An 18295-nucleotide genomic window follows, 5' to 3' on the forward strand; every position below is an offset into this window, starting at 1 on the left:
ATGAACTGTATCTTTTTAATTCTAGCTAAAATGAGCCTGAAGACTTTGGTGAAAGTCTTTTTCTGTTATTACTTCAAATCCTTAACGCCTCTCGCACTTCTACCAATTGATACAGTCAGCGACAAAATGGCGAAAGTTGAACAAGCACAAAGCAACACTTTCTATAGCCCATCCGCATTTGGAAGTCAGTATAATATCTGTGCTGTAGCTAAAGCATATAACTTAGTCTGTGCTTGGTTTGAAGTTTTTCTATTTTTCCTATTCTTATCTGTGGTTTTTATTTTTCTCACTCATTATATTTTTCGAATATAAAGATCGCGTACACAAAATTTAACAGGAAAATTGACTGTTTCGTGTTTGTCTTGTTAATTATGGAAATGTAGTGCCTTATTGAACAACTACTGTTATGGACTTTTTGCTGAGCTTAATCTAACTTTGGTAAATGAGGATGATCTCATTGACGTGCTGACATTAGCGACGTTCTTTTCGGCGATTCTTGATCGTTTTATTATTGACTAAGTCCAATGACCTTGTAGCTGTATTAAAATCATCAGAAGAAGTTAAAATGAAGAAACAATTCTACAGGGTGAAGCAACTCGCCGATCAAACATTTTCGAGGTACCATTTTTATCTATCGCCAGATAAGACTCTTGAGTATGAACATGTAATCAACTGAAGTAGAAGTCATAAATGCCTTTATTACTAATATTTACTTATAAGAAAACTGTTAGTTTAGGAGAAGCAATTTAATTTTCTTACTAGTTAAATGTACAATTTTAAGTTGTTAATTTATTTATAGGTCTGGTAAAGGGGAAGCTTTAACAGATGAACTGCAAACTGCTGATAGAAAAGTGGAACATCTCCGAAATGCCTTACACTTGATAAGTAAGAGATTGGCCACTTGTGCTGGCAACACCCAGGGCCAAGATCCTGCTGCACGAGAGAAGAGACTAAAAAAGCTACCTGAATATTTGCTTGGCCTGTCTATGTGTGAAGCCAGTAACTTTGATGATGATGATAGTATTATGAAGTATATCCTGTATGAATGTGGTGAGTTAAGAGTTTTAGTTTTTTTTATTTGGAAAACAATGCAAACAATACAATAACTGTTTGAGTTCTATAGTAAAATTGCCTGTATGCATTTTATTCTGTATATACTCTATACAGGATACAGTTTTGTATACAAACAAATAACATTGAACCTGAGTTTTCCTTCTGTCCTGGGTTTGTTTGTTTTGTGTTCTCATAAAGGACACTTACATCTGTTCCTTATCTACATAATTAGTAAAATTTATTTTTAATTGCAATTTTAGAATCAATATCAAGTAATACTATATTTCAGGTAAAACAGAAAAATTCCTAGCTAATGAAATAGCTGAACACGAGTTAAAAGTTGAACAGTTAGTTTGTGCACCATTAGCAGCAATCAGTGATCAAGATCTGCCTGCAATTATGAAGGCAAAGAAACAATTAAGTCGCTTGATCAGCGAGAAGGAATCTGCAACTAGCAAATATCATGTAAGTATATAATTCAGGGAATATGTGTGAAGTCAACCAGCCCACAATGGACCAGTGTGGTTGACTATGGCCTAATCACCCCTGCTTATGGTAGTCTCCAAGACCCTTAGTGGGGATGTATAGTGAGCTAAATATGATGTATCTATACATATAATAAAATTGGAGTGTCTGTTTGTAATATCAAAAGAAAGATTCCAGATTTCAGGAAGATGTATTTGTGTTGCTGATAACGAAAATTGCATTTAACAAATTTCTGTCAGTCTGTCCGCAAGCCTTGTTTGTTCCGGGATAACCCTCAATCAGCTGGGCTGGTTTCGACCAGATTGAAGGGTAGCTGACATAAAAAGGCATATTTACAGACTACTTTTTTATCCTAATACTGTGTGGACGAAGTCGTGGGCAACAGCTAGTTTATAAATACATTTGTTACCATCAACCTCTAACAAGTTCATTTTAACACAAAGAAATTGTAGTGGCTTTGAAAGTGTTAACTAATCTATATATTTCAATTTAAAAAAACAATGGATATTAGTTATCATTTTTATCTATTTACAACTACATCAAAAATTCTAGAGATAAATACTCAAGTGTTATCAACATTGCCCACTGCTTTACTCATTATATCTGGCTATTTATGTAACATATCAGTGTCAATACAATATATATGTAGTGTGGGCGGACTGTGATAGTATTGAATTGTCATGTAATAGACAATTTTCGCACATTGTATAATTATTTTTGTACAAAATGATGTAACCTGAAAATTCAATGTGAAATTCATAGAATTTGTTTTCACTAAGATTATAATAATTAAGACAAATAATATTTAATTCAATTAACATATTAATACTAGCTGTTTTTCGCGACTTCGAAAACTATAGTCTATGTTACTCACTGATAACCTAACTTTTTAATGGGGAAAGAATTTTTTAAATCGGACCAGTTATGTTTGAGTTATTTTATTAAATACACAAATCCAAAAATACCAATCTTTCTTTATAATATTAGTATAGATTATACTTGTTAGAATAATAAAATACAATTTCATAGTCACCAATTTACTATCAAATATTTAAACCTAACAAAAGATCTAATTCAATTCATACCTGAGTGTATTTTATATTTTAAATATTTTTTAGAATCTAGAGCGTCAAAAAGAAGAGAATCCAGCAAAATTAAATGCAGCAAGGGAAGAATTGGAGGAGGCGGGAACGCGCGTGGAGGCAGCGCGGGACGCACTTGCTGCGGACATGTTTGCTCTTGTTGCCAAAGAAGCACAGCTCGCACACACATTGTTACAGTATGTTAAACTGCAGAGGGCATACCATGAGTCCGCACTGCACTCTCTGCAAGATACTGTCCCTGAATTAGAAAGATTTATAAGTAAGTTTCCTTTATTTTTTTTATTAAGCCTAAATATAGCCTATGTTACTCACTGATAACCAAGTTTTATAAAGGTGAATGAATTTTAAAAATTGGCCTAGTAGCTTTTGAGTTATATCAATATATACCAAAATACAAATCTTTCTTCTCTATAAGTAAAAGTAAACAAGATTAAAAAGTGCAAAGAGTGTTTGTAGAGGTTTCTCTATATTTCTGGATAATCCAAATTGTGAGGTCCTAAGAAACAAGTAGGATTCTTTTAAGTGGTATTTCAATTTTTTTTCATTTCATCACTTTATGACTAATTACTGTAATATTTGGGTAAATAACTAATTTCTTTGTTCACTTATCTTTATCACCTATTTGTTTGGTATTGTCATTAATGATACTTAAAAGATAAGTTTATTATCATTTAGTCCAAAGCAAACACCAATTGACCATTTGTTTGTTATGTTAACTATTTCAGAAAAATTTGATAACAGTTATCCATTTTCCTTAAAATATAAATATATATATTGACTTCTTATAGGCGTTATGTCCTGCAATTACCATGAATTTTCACTGTTGAAACACTTGACCAAAAACATAATGCTATCTCTCTTTTCTCATAGAGAATGAAGGAGAGGACAATATCTTTTTGTCTGTAGTTCTATAGTGGAAGCCCACGCACTATCGCTAATTCCGTCGGCAATTATCTCGTAGACAGTACAAGTTGGTCACTAGTAATTAATATGTGAGACATATCAATTCTGAGGAGCTAAAAAGTAATTAATAGGCCAATTAAATTGAACTAACAATGTTTCTTGCTTAATAGAATCATTTTATAAATTATCAGAGCCATTTGTCCAATTTAAATATGAATTATCAAATTTGTTTAATAATTTTAAACATTTGCTTCGAAGGTTTGGTTCATGTTGAAAATTATAAAACAAATTTTTTTATTTTTTAATAATTTTTCATTTACCATATATTCAACATAAACAGACACAATATCTCAGCATATTTTCCCTATTTCATAGCTTTATAATTTATTTTATACTATTTAGTTTTCAATATTATTATCTAAACAGTATAGCAATGTTTATTTTAGATTGACCTGAGAAAATACATATAAAGGATGTCATTGAAACACGATTGTATAAGGAAAACTTTGAATGATAAACATTTTAATAAAATGTTTGTCTTCGTGTCGTACTCGACCCGTGTGATATTTTGCTTTTAATAAGCTCTAGTTAGCATGAGTTAAGAGGGCTAATAGAGCAGCAGCCACACCCCCCAAGAGGAAAAAAATGTATACAATGAAATGTAAATTTATAAACATTCCCCTTGGAATAGAAAAGAATACTATAAGTATCCCCCACTACAGTAGACCATTATCTGGCAATGACCTTGCTGGTTACTCTTGTCCTCATCCCACTCTATGTAGGGACGGTATATAATTCTATCATTCATTATTTTTGTCATCTTTCCTTTGAAAAGCTACTGGACTGATTCAAAAAAAAATATATTACTATTAGTAGAAATTGTTATCAAAAGCCACTTCATACAAACATTGTGGTGTTATTACATTGTTTTCGATTAGTTTTTGTTCTACCTTCGGAATCTCTCTATCAAGTTATTGTATTTCTATGGTTTACTTACAGATGATAGCTCTGTGAAGCCAGTGTTCGGGTATCCGCTGGAGGAGCACTTGCGTGTCACCAACCGCACGATAGCCTTCCCCCTGGAGCTGTGCGTGTGCGCGCTGCACGAGCTTGCACTCAACGAGGAAGGACTCTTTAGGATCGCCGGTGGTGAGTTACAGTAACAACATAGATGTTTCCGAAACTTTACATTGTGTAAGTATTGTTTACAAGATGACGTGCATAACTTAGCTTTTTACTTATATATAAACTAGCTTTTGCCCGCGACTCTGTCCATGTAGAGTTATAAACAAATACAAGTGTAGCCTATGTTTTCCTCCAGACTATCTATGTCTATACCAAATTTTATCGAAACCCGTTTAGGCTACAAACTCTAACATCCATCCATGCATCCATCTAAACTTTGAAATTTATAATATTAGTATGATTTTATTTGTTTTTACATAGTTGGTTCGACAATGTGCAGGTCTGTCGAAGGTGCGGCGCATGAAGCTGTCGCTGGACGCGGGGCTGTTCAGCGTGCCGCTGCCGCGCGACTACCGCGACATGCACGTGGTGGCCTCCGTGCTGAAGTCGTACCTGCGCGAGCTGCCCGAGCCGCTGCTCACCTACCGCCTCTACGACACCTTCGTCGGCGCCTCGCGACACCCGCACGAGCAGGCGCGCCTCAACGCCGTCTGGGACGCCGTACACCTCCTGCCCCCGCACAACTACCAAAACCTTAGGTATCTCATCAAATTTTTGTCCGCCTTGACGCAAAATCAAAGCACGAACAAAATGACACCGTCCAACCTGGCGATAGTGATAGCGCCCAACCTGCTGTGGGCCGCCAACGAGAGCACCCTCGACATGTACATCACCAGCGCCGTCAACTGCGTCGTCGAGCTGCTCATCAAACACGCCGACTGGTTCTTCCAAGACGAGATCAACTTCTTCGTGACGTTCACCAAAGAGGATCTGTTGCCGGATCAGTGCGAGTACGGCTTCAGCCCCAACTTCGTCCACGGCTACAACCAGACCGCGGCGCTCGGGCAGGAGCACGCGAACGGCGACTACTCCATGACCAGGTCCATGTTCGACTACAACCACCAGCCCGACGGGCCCGGCCGCCACTCGCGCAGCAACAGTCACGACACTAGCCTTATATTAATAGATAACGATATCAAAAAAGCTCAGTCCAACAGCTCCCTGTCCGACCAATCTAGTCCGCCGCACGGCAGTCCCAAACCGACCATGAGACGGAAAAACAAGGCCCCGGTGCCTCCCAACTTCACGCCGGATAAAAGTAAGCAAAAGGCGGAGGCACAGACGCAAATAGTTGACGCTACAAAGGAACAACTGCCGGTCAAAGCAGATAACGAGAAGCCCGCCAAGCCGCCGCGCCCCGTCATCTCCGAGACCGGGAAAGTCATCACCGGAGTGCAAACTATCAACCGATCGACGTACCGACAGAGCAAGGCGTTCAAGGACGAGGCGGCCAAGAGCGGCAGCCGCGAAAACTTAACCGACGTCCGCAGACAGAGCCTGGAACTCGAGAAGGAGAAATTGGACAGTTTGAAACCGATAGAAAATCGAGATAAGGAGTCCACGTTGGTCGTGAAAAACGTCACAGCTACTACTGGCGTAGTGGGTAGAATGAAAGTGATAGGCGACGTCAGCAGCGGCCCCGCCTCCCTCGGCGCGGAGAGCAAGGGCGGCTCCACCAGGATACAGATCACGGCCAAGCCGACGGGCCAGCCGCCGCCCCGGCCGGTGGCGGCGCCGCGCACCATCCTGCCGGGCGGCGCGGCGGGCGAGGCGGAGGGCGGCGACGTGCAGCTGCGCCACAAGCCCGCGGTGCCCGAGCGGCCCGCCACGCTGCGTCCGCAGAGCTTCCGCGCGCGCACCTCCGCCGACAACGCGGACATCGCGCCCACCGTCCTAGAGCGCACGCACATATACACGGTCGACAAGCAGCACCCTACCGTTATACAGGTGGGCGGCGCGCACGTCGACCCCGCGCCCGAGGAGCCGACGCGCAACACCGTCCAAAGAACCCACAGCTCCGGCGGCAAGGACGCCGAGCTCGAGGAGCCCAAGAGTCTAGGCGCCAGTCGGCAGCTGTCGCAGTCGGAGGGCAGTATCACGGAGACGCCGTTGTCGCCGCGCGCGCGCCCGCCGCGGCCCATGGTGCCCGCGCCGCCGCCGCCCGTCGCCACGCCCGCCACGGCTGCAGCCACGCCTGCCGCGCCGCCCGCCGCGCCCGCCACGCCCGCCGCGCCGCCGCTCTCCCCGCCACACCACGAGAGTACAGACCTCTAGTCCGCCCCAACAGTCGCCATACGCTGTGACTACGACGATATGGGATCGTGCATTTGATTATGGAATTGATTTTAACCAAATTTAAGCCTTAATTAACGAAGCTTTTAATATTTGAAGTCATCAATGCAAATTTTGAATACTTTTTATTGATTTTTTCTTATATTACTAAATTTAAAGGTTAACGTGCAACTGCTACATTTAGTGAACGCACGAATATAAACGAAGATTTAAATACATGATCATATTCCATCGTGTTTCGTAAGCTCATTGTTTGAGTAATTATTTGATTTTTGTGAATACCTTCATTGGTCATCTAAAAGCGACTATAAAATCGGCATTTTATATTCCAGAAAATTTTAAAACAACGAGGCAGGAAACTCGTTTTATATTCTCTGCAGTTCGTGTTTAAGTATATTGTGAAATACATAACATTAAGAACACATGTAAAGTGTCCGTTTAAGTGTATTTAAATCTTTGTACGCAGTATTGGTAGGTATATAAAAGTATAAACGGTCGCAAAATGCTTTGCCGCTAAAATTAAGACGAACGATTTTAAAAATCGCAGACTGATGCCCTCTATTTAGAAGTAAATCATAGGAATCGGCTGATAATCGAGTATTATTAGTGCAAATAGAAATCAATAGTGCATAGTATATTTTGCATGGGTCAATTATTTTTTTAATCGTATATAGGTGAATGCATCACTGCCGGACTCAGAATCCATTGATTAAACTAAATGTACACTATAGGATGTCCTTTGTGGCCACTTAGAGTCCGGCAGTCAGTGATTACTATAAAGATGTATATAAATTTTTCAAGATTTAATTCAAATAAGAAATGTCACAGCAAAAGCTTTTGCATTGCACTGAGTGGACGTGAGTAAATCAGGTCTGAACCAGTTCAACAGATCAGTTCACCATTTTGACCCATTGATCTATGGCTCAATACTATGTATTATAACTGGAAGCTGTAGAGCTGCAAACTGGCAGATGACTCGCAACTCAAGCAAATCATACCTATATACAGGTATGAATGGAGTTGATCTGTGAGCCGGTTCACTGATCTGCTACATCCATGCGAACTGAGCTGCTCAGCTGGTGAGCCATGTGTAGCACTGAGTGGTCAATGAATGGGGTGTTGTACAATATAGAGATGTTACGATAATGCCTTGTGATATTAGGGAGATCGAGTCCACGGAGGGGATGCACAAAACGTAACGAGTTGTATTATGTGTAGCCATATTTTTATGATATTTTATAACTTGACAGTGCATTAGTTATTTTAGCCGCGCTATTACAGTGACTATAACTCTAGGCTAGTTTATGTTATGTAGTATTTACGACGTTTATGTGATACGCATTTTATTATATACTGCAAGTATACAAGCTTCTGTTGTAAGTAATTATAACGATTATATTCCGATATTAATGTTTTTTATTTCATCTTAAATACATTATGTTTGCCACTTGACTATGTAATAATTCCTTTTTCCAACTCTTAGTAATGATATTAGATTTGGTAGAATATGTGCAGATTCTGTTATAACTTCATTTATATTTTTTATTCTTTGGTGATTTATGTAGAAGCCGCCTGCTTGAATTATCCTCATTGCGTCACCTGAAATTAAATGAAGTGTAAATTAATGTTTATAATTAATTGTGAATAGAAATAAAATAAGATCCAATATGACAAGGTCATCACAGCTCTGTTTATATCCATTGGTGTATAAATGGTGGTGGTTTGAACCTAGAACCTGCAGGTTATAAGTCAAGAGCTTAACCCCTGAACAATGGTCAGTCACAGACTGAATGACTAGATACAATTTTTATATTAAAAAGAATAATTAATCTTGTATATTTTTATATGAATAAGGTAATGTACTAACCTTCTGTAGGGAAGCAGTTTGCCATTATGCCCAACTTGAGCACAGTGATGCCGGGCGATAAAAGTAGTTTGATAACAGGCGCACCATCAAACACTTGTTCTAAATCCGATGCGCTCAGGGTCACTAGAGATTTTACATCTTTACTGTATATTGCATCTGTTGCTTGTCGAGCTCGGGCAAGACCTTCCTCTGAAAATTTATATTAGTAAGAAAAATTTTAAATAAAATCACAAGCTTAAAAACAAATACCATAAAATAGTCTTATCATCTAGTTGTCACCAGTTTGTAATTTGTTAATGTTATGTTCATGTTAAAAGAATTAATTAGGGCACTAACATCTTTGACATTGTCTAAAGATTGGTAGGTATTGAAAAGTAGACTAATGTATAATTCAACCTTACCTCCATGCACTAAAGTTGTAAGTTGTTCAGCTAAGCATGTTTGTGGAAATCTTTGTTCTGGATGATGTTTATGCTTGTACATAATATCTTTGATTTCTCCTAAACTATAGAAAGTGAATAGCTTCAGTAACCTTTCCACATCTGAATCCTTAGTCCTGATAAAATATTGATACAAACTATATGGACTTGTTTTCTTTCCATCTAACCATAAAGCGTTTCCTGCAGATTTGCCAAATTTATCACCCTCTTCTGTTGTAACTAATGGCAGCGTCAAACCTGCAATAAGAACCTTTAAAATTATCGATTACACTGTTATATTTTGCAGAAATACATGACTAAAATAATAACAGTCTCACCATACACATCTTGCTTCATCATTCTAGTAATTAGCTCATGTCCAGCTGAGATATTTCCCATTTGATCACTTCCACCAATCTAAAAATCCATAAATGTAAAAGATTATAACAATTTTCATTCAGTTAATAAAATAGTTAAAACTAAAGTCACTTTGCATAGTTTATGAGGAATTATAAAGGTAATATTTAAAATGACTCCTTTAATACTGACCTGAAATCTACAATTGTATTCTTTTAATAAATGTAGCCAATCATACGACTGAAATATTTGATATGAAAATTCAGTAAAACTCATTCCTACGTCAGAGTTAATCCTGTTCTTAACGCTTTGCTTTAACAGCATTGTTCCCATTCTGAAGTTACGACCAATATCACTCACAAATTGTATTGAATTGATCTCTTTATACCAAGTTTCATTGTTCACAATCCTTGAAAATTATTAAATTAAATAAAAAGTGTTTTTTTTATAATTATTATCTGCTTATTCCATACAAAAATCAATATGAGATAAAAAAAAATACCGTATAGGTTTTAATTTGTCTTCATCTTCTGACCAAATATATTTCTTGTGGTTTTCAAATACTGTTTCCAGGTTACTTTTAATGCATGCAATATTGTCAGCTATTATGTTACTTGCTAATGCCACACGATCTGTACTTTTTCCACTTGGATCCCCAATGTGTCCTGTTGCACCACCAAGCTGTAAAACATAGTTGAAACTGTATAAGACATTTGTCTCCCTTATTGAGGTTACTCCCTGATCTTGTTCTTGCTTATCGAGGTTCAACTGTGTTTGTAAACATATACATTACTCTTTATTAAGTATAACATTAAAAAGAATATTGATAGTATTACCAATGCAATGACATCATGACCACCTCTTTGCCAGTGTAACAAGTTTATAATAACAAGTAGATTTCCAACATGAAGACTGTCAGCTGTAGGGTCAAATCCAGCATACACACACTGTGGAGATTTGTTCAATAGATTAAGAATATCAGATCTAAAAGATAAAAACAATTCATTCATAAAATTTCCTTACAAAAGTTGCTGACCAAAGTTGTTTACTTACGCCGCTGTATTTGGAAATACATCTTGATACATTCCTCGATCTTTAAGCTTTAAAATATTCCTACTATATAGTCGTACACATGTTTGTGTAATATTCTTGTAATGTACGCGACAAAAATGCTTAAAGTATAGCATTTTAACAAATTAGATTGCTATATAGGTTAGAAAAGCATTTGATAAAATAACCTGAATTCTTCTAACATTTGTGTTGTGACTCGCGCAATTATGTTATTAGTATGTTGTGTAACTACGGCGATACTAAAATTAAACGGACTTTGCTGGTTTATTTTTAAAAATCACCTTTTACTTTTAACTGAGTTTACATTTTTTTGACTCAAACTGATAATTTGACAGTTTGACAGATGGTTCAGCTGATTGACAACTGAACAAAAAAGTTTCAATTCACGCACATAACCATGTTTGATTTAAAAAAATGTGCCAACATTTTAGTAATACTTCTGTAACGTTGCAAATTAATTTACTTTTTACTACAGAAAAACTAGACTTGAGAATTCCTATAAGTATGACAGTTCTATGTTGTGTTTACGAGGATACTCTAGTTTCTCTTAGTTTCAATAAATAACAAAGACGCGGACAGAAACTTGAAATAATACTACGATGTCAAAATAAATCAAACAAGTCAAGTTCTAGAGTTTTATTCATCTATCTATAAAATAGTCCCTTTAATTTAAGCATATTATACACTCGTTATTCACAAAAGCTTTGGAAAATATTCATAACTATCATTAAACACTTTTACATTATAGTAACAATGTGAATTTGCAATTATATCTAGATATTTATGAATTTTAAACAAGCAACCAGGGAAATCATTAACGTACAATAAGATCTATGTGAGGGTTAGAATTTAAAATAACTAAGGTAAACTGAATATGTCTTAAAAAACATTAATGTCAAATCTTATATTTAACTATGGTAGTGCTTCTACAAAACTTATAAATAAGAACTAACATGCACAAGAATTAAGTTTTCTTTTGAGTCAGAAACTAAATATTGGAATCGATTTTTTTCTTTTCTTATAAAAACATTCTTTCAAAAATACCAACTTTCGTATATTACAATTTGCACACAATAAAATGGATTAACTTAATAACTTTAAAAATTAAGCCTAAAATCGAAATTAATCTTCAAGTGTGACATTTTTGAACAGATAGGACATAGATTCTTTGTTATGAATGCGTCTGATAGCTTCACTGAGGAGTACTGAAATATCTATAGTTTTTATTTTATTGCATTGCATTTTCTGAAGCTCATGTGGGACAGTATTGGTGACCACAACTTCATCTATCGGTGAATCTTCAATAAGACGTGGAGCATCAGACGACAGAAGGCCGTGTGTTGCCAGCACATAAATTTTATAAGCACCACATTCCTTCAATACTTCTGCTGCAGCAACAAATGACTGAACATCATCAATCATATCATCCTATAAATTAGACACAAATTTAATTATAAGCTACAAGATTATAGTCTAGATATTAGTAAAAAAAATATATAACATACCACCATAATGGCAATCCTTCCTCCCACATCTCCAACAACATTGATAGGTGGCTTCTCCTTAGCGGGATGTACCGGTACACCTACTGACACATCCATTGTACGGGACCTGTCAACACTAAAAGCACTCTCAACTATGTAGTAATGTAACATAAACCATGCTTAAAAACTTGAAAACAAAGATAATCTAAATTGTTCTTCCTGGAAAAAATTAAATGTAAAATACATAGATAAACTTGTATTTCTGTTAACTAGCTTGAGAATTTAATTGATTTCTTGTTATTATTTTTAATACTTAATAATTTATCCTACTATTGAGAGGAGATTTGTATTTTTGTATGTATTGAAATAACTCAAAAATGACTTGGACAATTTTAACTTTAAAAATCGACAATATCAGTGACATTGCTATGATTTTTTATTCTGTTTAAATTTCATACAAGTTGCGAACAATGGCTAGTATACCGTATAAAAATATTAAATCTTACCTTGGAATGCAAGGTGGTGAGTAGCGTCCATCAACTTCATCACTTTCTGCTTCCTTCTGCTCTCCATGTATTACAGCAATCCCAAGACGTAATCTCTCAGCATATGACGTGGCCTTCTTAGCGGAACCCGGGTTACGAGCCACTATCACTGAGTTACGGTAATCAGGTATCTGTGAATCAAATTTTTATATTTAATTCTAATATACTTCTATAGTAAAGTCTGGTGGGTATGAATATTTTGCTTACAACTTAGTCTGTGTGGATTTTAAGTAAAACTTAGTAACTTATGTGTTTTTCCATAGTGTTCTTCATCCAAATTCATGCAAGCATTTTCTCAATAATGTCTAATGAACATTCACACATCCAAATGTCGCTTTTATAGGTCTAGTAAGATTTGTTATAAAGAGGACACCATGTTATACAAATTCAAACTTTATTAATAAATTAACAATTAACACAAGATAGTTTCTCTTATAAGTGTTATTTATGATTATAATACTATCATCATGCACAACTTATTCCATCCCAATATGATGTGGGGACTACAATAGTTGAGTGAATGAGCATTTATTAAGCTAGTATGAATCATATTTTAATCACAATGTTACTTAATATTAGATGGTATTGTAGTCAAGCACTGGCTTATGAAACATTAAAAAAAAACAAGTGTAAACAATTTTGATTCAAAGCAAGTTGGAAAGTAGAACACTCACACTTTCTTGTATGTACTGCAGTAAAAATGGTGAAGCCCTCAAGTTGTCAACTGGACAATCATAAAATCCCTGTATTTCTTTTTGATGGAGGTCCATAGTGATGATGTGAGTTAGCCCAGATTTGCACATCATTTGTGCCAAAAGCTTTGTGACGATGCACCCGCGTTTCCTCATTTTGCATTGTTTGCTGTATGGTAAGTATGGAATAACCCCAACAATGGATCGTGCTGATGATGTTTTGCATGCATAAGCCATAATTAATAGTTCCATTATGTTGTTGTTTACATCCCTGAAAGTGTCATGCTCAAAATATAAACTAAATCTAATGCACTCATTTATATTGTAAATTTACATTTTTATTAACTTTTTGTAAACATTACAAATATTGACACATTTAAAATTTTAGAAGAATTACATGATTGTCAGCATTGATTTCTGAAATATAAGAATTGAATTATCATATTTACTTAATTCAAATGGATAATGAAGTTGAAAATTAAAAGATTTCTTACTTTGTGCCAGTTTGAACAATGTAAATATTTTTGCCTCTAATCGAATCCGCAATTTCAACCATAGTTTCTCTGTTAGTTTTATGATATACTGAACATCCTCCTTTACGTACGCCAAGGCGGCTGGAAATAAGGTATGGTTAAAATTTACACTAAATATAAAATTAGTTAAATGCATATAGTAATAAAAAAATAATTACTCAGCGATCAGGTCGGCTAATTCAGGATGCGAATTGCCGCTTAAAATAACAATGTCCGACGTGGAATTGTTCTCCATATTGCTCTTGCGAGAATGATTCGTAAATCCAACCAACCTAGGTAAAAATAATATTTGTGAATATAAACAAGTATAAAACATGTGGTTATAAATGGGTGTGGATAAGACAGCACGAGAGATCAAGAAGAAAAACAATAAACCTGGTTTTGTTGAGTAACATAATAACCTGAAGGCAAACTTGAACAACAGCCTACTTAAATGTTACAAAATAGACGATTATTCAAATGCAAGCAGATGAAGTTTTCAGCGGGGCTATGTTTAGATCTCACAAATTGATAATTCACGATTTCTGTAAAGAAATAATATTAATAAAAGGTAATATTAGAGATTTAATAAAAATGTTTTAATCATTTTAACGACAGCGAGTCAGAAGACAGGGATAGCAAATGTCAAAGAGTAAATTAACCCACAGGTTTGAATCTTTTCGTTTGTTCAAGTGTTGCATTGTATTTTTTAAAAACAAACTTAAACTCTCCACACCACATGATGATTTATATCCAAATAAGGTTGTACTCTAATTTTTCGCAAAATAAAAATGCAAACAAGAAAACTATTTCACAAAAAAGCTTTTGTTTGTCCTTGTTTTTTAATTTGTGTTGAGGTTTACTCTTTGTGTCTACACATAATGTCAAAGTCATTTGTCAATGTCAAATAGTCAGTCCCCCCCCCCTGTGCACAGCTTTCAAAACAATGTGGATTTTTCAGCATTTGTGATTTTTGGTTATTTTAAGAAACACAAAATAAAATGGGTCTAACAAAGCAGTATTTACGGTATGCTCCAAGTGGTACCTTTAATATTATTGCCAGTCCTGATTGCAATAGCGCACACGTATCATTAAATGGAATCAGTGGAAGATATGTTGCGGTTGGTGCGTGTGAGCATGTTATTATTTGGGATATGAGAATAGGAGAAAAGGTAAAAGATCTTTTAATGCTATTAGACACTTTAACACATTGTCTTTAATTTATTGAGCATTGAAAAAGTAATAAATCATTTTTTTTTTCTTGATTATTGTTTTAAGGCTCAAGTAATTCCTGGAGAAAATGTGGTCGTATCACAAATAGCTGCCAGTCCGACAGGCAACCACATGGCAGTAGGCTATGTTGATGGCAACATAAATGTATTTGAGTTGACTAACAATGAAATTGTATGTGTCTTTGCTGGTCACAAGTCTTCCGTTACAAGTTTGCAATATGACGAACAGGGGCACAGGATTGTTTCTGGATCTAAGGTAAGACTGGCTAACTTGGTTTTATAATAAGATTAATTTGTAGCTAATAACTGGATGTAACTTGATGTACAGTATAATTCTGTTACAAGTTATTTTAGAAAAACCATCTTTTAAATCCACATCTTCACCAAGATCCTACTATGTTATAACAACACCATATATGGTGTTATAGTTGAAAGAGTGTTTACTTGCTTAGTAACTTAAATTTGTTAAGAAATTATTGACAAATGTGTTTAACAAATTCAATACTTGTATTCCAGGATACTGAAGTAATTCTCTGGGATGTGGTGTCAGAAACTGGTGTTGCTCGATTCAGTGGACATAAAGGTGCAATAACAAGTGTACTGTTTATTAATGGCAAAAACTGTATAGTTAGTTCATCAAAGGATACATTTGTCAAGTTCTGGGATATTGAAACTAAGCACTGTTTTAAAACATTAGGAGGACATCAAGTAGAGGTGAGCTTTTTTTTTTTTGTAATTATTCATGTTATTAGAATGTGACACGACAAATTAAAACAGCAGAAGAATTTTATTTAATTATACAAGCTAATTTTTGTTAATGTAAGGTTAATATTTCTTAAAGGTGTGGTCAGCAGTATTATTAAAAGAAGAGAGATATTTAGTAACTGGCAGCATGGATCAAGAGTTACGTGTGTGGAAATTGAACTGGACAGATAAGATGAAAGAGGAAGATAAATTAGTACAACAGCTTGAAATAGTGAAGATTGAAGAAACAGATAATACTGATGATACTTCCGTAAGATCATTGAATAATTAATTAGTATTATTACAACACTAGCTGTTCACATGCGACTTCATCCGCATAAAATTATGAAAATCTTATTTTATTGTGTACATTTGTCAAATTATCAATTGCAAATGTCAAAATGAGATGACAAACCGTGACATCCTTGCTTCCTTAATGTGGGCAGTTTGTAGTTTATGGTCCCTTTCCCACATTGTTTTTTTTTTCCTATTTATTTATCCCCCAAGTTTAATAGCTGAAAAATATATAGCCTAAAGCATGTCGTAAGTGTAGGGCTTTTTATTAAAGAAAGAGTTATTAAAAAATATGCTGCGATTACTGACATCTCAGGCTACAAAGTATTGTGTGTTTACGCTTTATTATATTAGTATAGATTATTAACTGCAATTGCTTTTACTAGTAAATTAAAAACTCGGAGTATTACATTAAAAGAAATCCTTAGCTACATATTACTAATGTTGTCAGCGCCTTCGTGCGGAAGTAAAAATTAAAATAAATGTAGCTTATGGTGCTCAATGAAAACATGGCTATTTATTGATGAAAAAGTTTTTGGAAGCGGGCCAAAATGTTTTGAGTTGTGTCTACACATAAAAAACATAGAACTCTATATTTATAATATTAATATATGGTAGATATAGATTTATAGTGTAAAAGTGATATTGGATATAAAATTTTCAGGTTTTGCAATGTCATCAAGTTGGCACATTAGTACGCGGTGGTAGGGGACGAGTGGTGGGACTCTGTACGGACCCCGGACAGACTGTACTTGGCTGTTTTGGCACAGACTCACTATTAGAGTTGTTTATCTTCTGCTCCGATGAAGAAGCGAAAGCGAGGATGACTAAACGAGTTAAGAAGCAGAGGAAGAAACTTGTGTTAGTATTTATAACTAAGAGATGTCTCGTTTTATGTTATTTTATTTTTAAAATGAATGAGTTTTACGTTCATGTCTTGTTCCTTAAATAGTTTATAGTATAAATTTGCTTAATATCTTTAATTATTGAATTATGTGTGATTTCACTTAATTATTTCTTATACTATGACAAAATAAACAACAGTTCAATAAAGATAATTTGTATCATATATCAGTAAACTGAAAGAAAATGGCGAGGCTGACGAGGATACTGTGGAAGTGAAGGAGCTGCTGACATTATCCGACGAGGTGAAGCGACTGACATCAGTTAAATTGTCAGCTAAGATGAAGTCGGCTAGCTTGCTGCTTGGTACGACGGGCGAGCTGCGAGTGGCCGTCACTTTAGCTAACAATACAGTTGAAATGCATAGCATGAAACTAGGAGAGGAAAATGAAGGTGAGTACATATTTTTTATAATTACTGGTTTCCTTAAGAAGGTATATTTAGTAAAAAAAGATGTAGTTGTCTTTTAAGTTAGTTTATAGACGATAAGTTTAAGGCTTAAGGCGATTGTGCTTTATCGTTTGTATTGAGCTCTTGCTCGCATGCTTGAGTAATGCTTTTTCATTCATAGCATTTTTCAATTTACCACGTTATCACGACAAAAAAATCCATATGTTAATTAGGACTGAGTGTCTAGTTTCTAGATAGTATTTACTGTAATAACCTTGTATGAATTGATTATTTTTTAATTGACGTTTCAGTGAAATGTTTGAAACAAATAACGCAGCCGGGACACCAGAAGGAGCCGCGCTGCGTCGCCATCAGTTCGGACAACCTCGCCATCATTTCCGGAGCCGCTGATTCTATTAAACTGTGGAACCGGTATGTATTTTATATCGTTGGTTCATAAATCACCTTTTATGGTAACATTAACAGAATGATATTATACTTTCTACTTCATATTAGATTATACTCCATAACTATGCCAAATTTCACTTTAAAATACCTTTTAATAAACATTAATCCATCCGAACTTTCGCATTTATTATGTTGGTATGAATTATTACGATTTACCTTTCTAACAAGTCTGTGATAACAGCTGAGACATGCTTTAATCATCTATTTGAACACTGAAATCTTCATAAGTTTTTTTTTTTCTTATAATGAAAAGGAGGAGGATAAGTACGTCTTGAGCAAAATATCGTTACATTAATGAAATGTTGCGAAATAAATCCATAAGCATTTTTGTTATCATTACCAAAAGTGCTTATGGATTTTTTTTTGTTTGGTTTGCTTATGGATTTAAATGGATCGTACATTATAGTACAAGTCAGGCGTGCATCCGGACTATCCCAGTGGCGTGCGCGCGGCC

The 18295-nt window shown here is 35.6% G+C and overlaps 4 protein-coding genes across 7 annotated transcripts in view; 2 read left to right on the forward strand and 2 right to left on the reverse strand.

Moving 5' to 3' along the window:
- Positions 1–247: 247 nt before the first annotated feature.
- Positions 248–8267, forward strand: LOC106107130 (rho GTPase-activating protein 17-like). The gene is made up of 6 exons (XM_013287837.1): positions 248–618; positions 800–1050; positions 1343–1518; positions 2658–2901; positions 4545–4694; positions 5011–8267. The coding sequence occupies exons 1-6, from the start codon at positions 566–568 to the stop codon at positions 6843–6845; spliced, it is 2709 nt and encodes a 902-aa protein (XP_013143291.1). The 5' UTR covers positions 248–565; the 3' UTR covers positions 6846–8267.
- On the reverse strand, positions 7093–10969 carry LOC106107131 (tyrosine--tRNA ligase, mitochondrial). 2 transcript variants are annotated; one of them, XM_013287839.1, is made up of 8 exons: positions 10745–10969; positions 10343–10490; positions 10009–10187; positions 9699–9915; positions 9488–9566; positions 9132–9407; positions 8731–8919; positions 7093–8462 (listed from the first exon to the last, which is right to left on the reverse strand). In XM_013287839.1, exons 1-8 carry the CDS (start codon positions 10759–10761, stop codon positions 8299–8301), a joined length of 1269 nt encoding a protein of 422 aa, XP_013143293.1. In that variant the 5' UTR covers positions 10762–10969; the 3' UTR covers positions 7093–8298. The 2 variants fall into 2 exon arrangements, with proteins under 2 accessions (XP_013143293.1, XP_013143292.1); XM_013287838.1 differs by having other exon boundaries at positions 10560–10966.
- A 229-nt stretch (positions 10970–11198) lies between these two features.
- On the reverse strand, positions 11199–14447 carry LOC106107132 (phosphoribosyl pyrophosphate synthase-associated protein 2). Of its 3 annotated transcripts, none has more exons than XM_013287842.1 (7): positions 14233–14447; positions 13990–14103; positions 13793–13912; positions 13281–13569; positions 12568–12737; positions 12083–12197; positions 11199–12005 (listed from the first exon to the last, which is right to left on the reverse strand). In XM_013287842.1, the coding sequence occupies exons 2-7, from the start codon at positions 14064–14066 to the stop codon at positions 11700–11702; spliced, it is 1077 nt and encodes a 358-aa protein (XP_013143296.1). In that variant the 5' UTR covers positions 14067–14103; positions 14233–14447; the 3' UTR covers positions 11199–11699. The 3 variants fall into 3 exon arrangements, with proteins under 3 accessions (XP_013143296.1, XP_013143295.1, XP_013143294.1); XM_013287841.1 differs by having other exon boundaries at positions 12083–12188; positions 14207–14447; XM_013287840.1 differs by having other exon boundaries at positions 14207–14447.
- A 273-nt stretch (positions 14448–14720) lies between these two features.
- LOC106106866 (WD repeat-containing protein 3) overlaps positions 14721–18295 on the forward strand; it is an 8761-nt gene continuing 5186 nt past the window's right edge. Inside the window, exons 1-8 of the mRNA XM_013287526.1 lie at positions 14721–14982; positions 15089–15298; positions 15559–15756; positions 15884–16057; positions 16745–16941; positions 17156–17376; positions 17685–17805; positions 18248–18287. Of these exons, the coding sequence (XP_013142980.1) occupies positions 14812–14982; positions 15089–15298; positions 15559–15756; positions 15884–16057; positions 16745–16941; positions 17156–17376; positions 17685–17805; positions 18248–18287 (1332 nt within the window). The 5' untranslated portion in view covers positions 14721–14811. The remainder of the gene's footprint in view (positions 14983–15088; positions 15299–15558; positions 15757–15883; positions 16058–16744; positions 16942–17155; positions 17377–17684; positions 17806–18247; positions 18288–18295) is intronic.

The sequence above is a fragment of the Papilio polytes genome, unplaced genomic scaffold (genome assembly GCF_000836215.1).
Source record: "Papilio polytes unplaced genomic scaffold, Ppol_1.0 DF822067.1, whole genome shotgun sequence".
In the NCBI taxonomy this organism is placed as follows: Eukaryota; Metazoa; Arthropoda; class Insecta; order Lepidoptera; family Papilionidae; genus Papilio; species Papilio polytes.

Bases quoted from the DNA above. Each gene is read 5' to 3' on its own strand.
- LOC106107130 (XM_013287837.1), top strand. From the start codon at position 566: ATGAAGAAACAATTCTACAGGGTGAAGCAACTCGCCGATCAAACATTT. The intron at 1,051-1,342 runs GTGAGTTAAGAG...ACTATATTTCAG, and splicing joins GTATATCCTGTATGAATGTG to GTAAAACAGAAAAATTCCTA. The intron at 2,902-4,544 runs GTAAGTTTCCTT...GTTTACTTACAG, and splicing joins TGAATTAGAAAGATTTATAA to ATGATAGCTCTGTGAAGCCA.
- LOC106107131 (XM_013287838.1), bottom strand. From the start codon at position 10,693: ATGCTATACTTTAAGCATTTTTGTCGCGTACATTACAAGAATATTACA. The intron at 10,491-10,559 runs GTAAGTAAACAA...TTTATCTTTTAG, and splicing joins GTATTTCCAAATACAGCGGC to ATCTGATATTCTTAATCTAT. The intron at 8,920-9,131 runs GTAAGGTTGAAT...ATAAATTTTCAG, and splicing joins TACAACTTTAGTGCATGGAG to AGGAAGGTCTTGCCCGAGCT.
- LOC106107132 (XM_013287840.1), bottom strand. From the start codon at position 14,226: ATGTTACTCAACAAAACCAG. The intron at 13,913-13,989 runs GTAATTATTTTT...CCTTATTTCCAG, and splicing joins TTAGCCGACCTGATCGCTGA to CCGCCTTGGCGTACGTAAAG. The intron at 12,738-13,280 runs GTGAGTGTTCTA...TTTGATTCACAG, and splicing joins TGCAGTACATACAAGAAAGT to ATACCTGATTACCGTAACTC.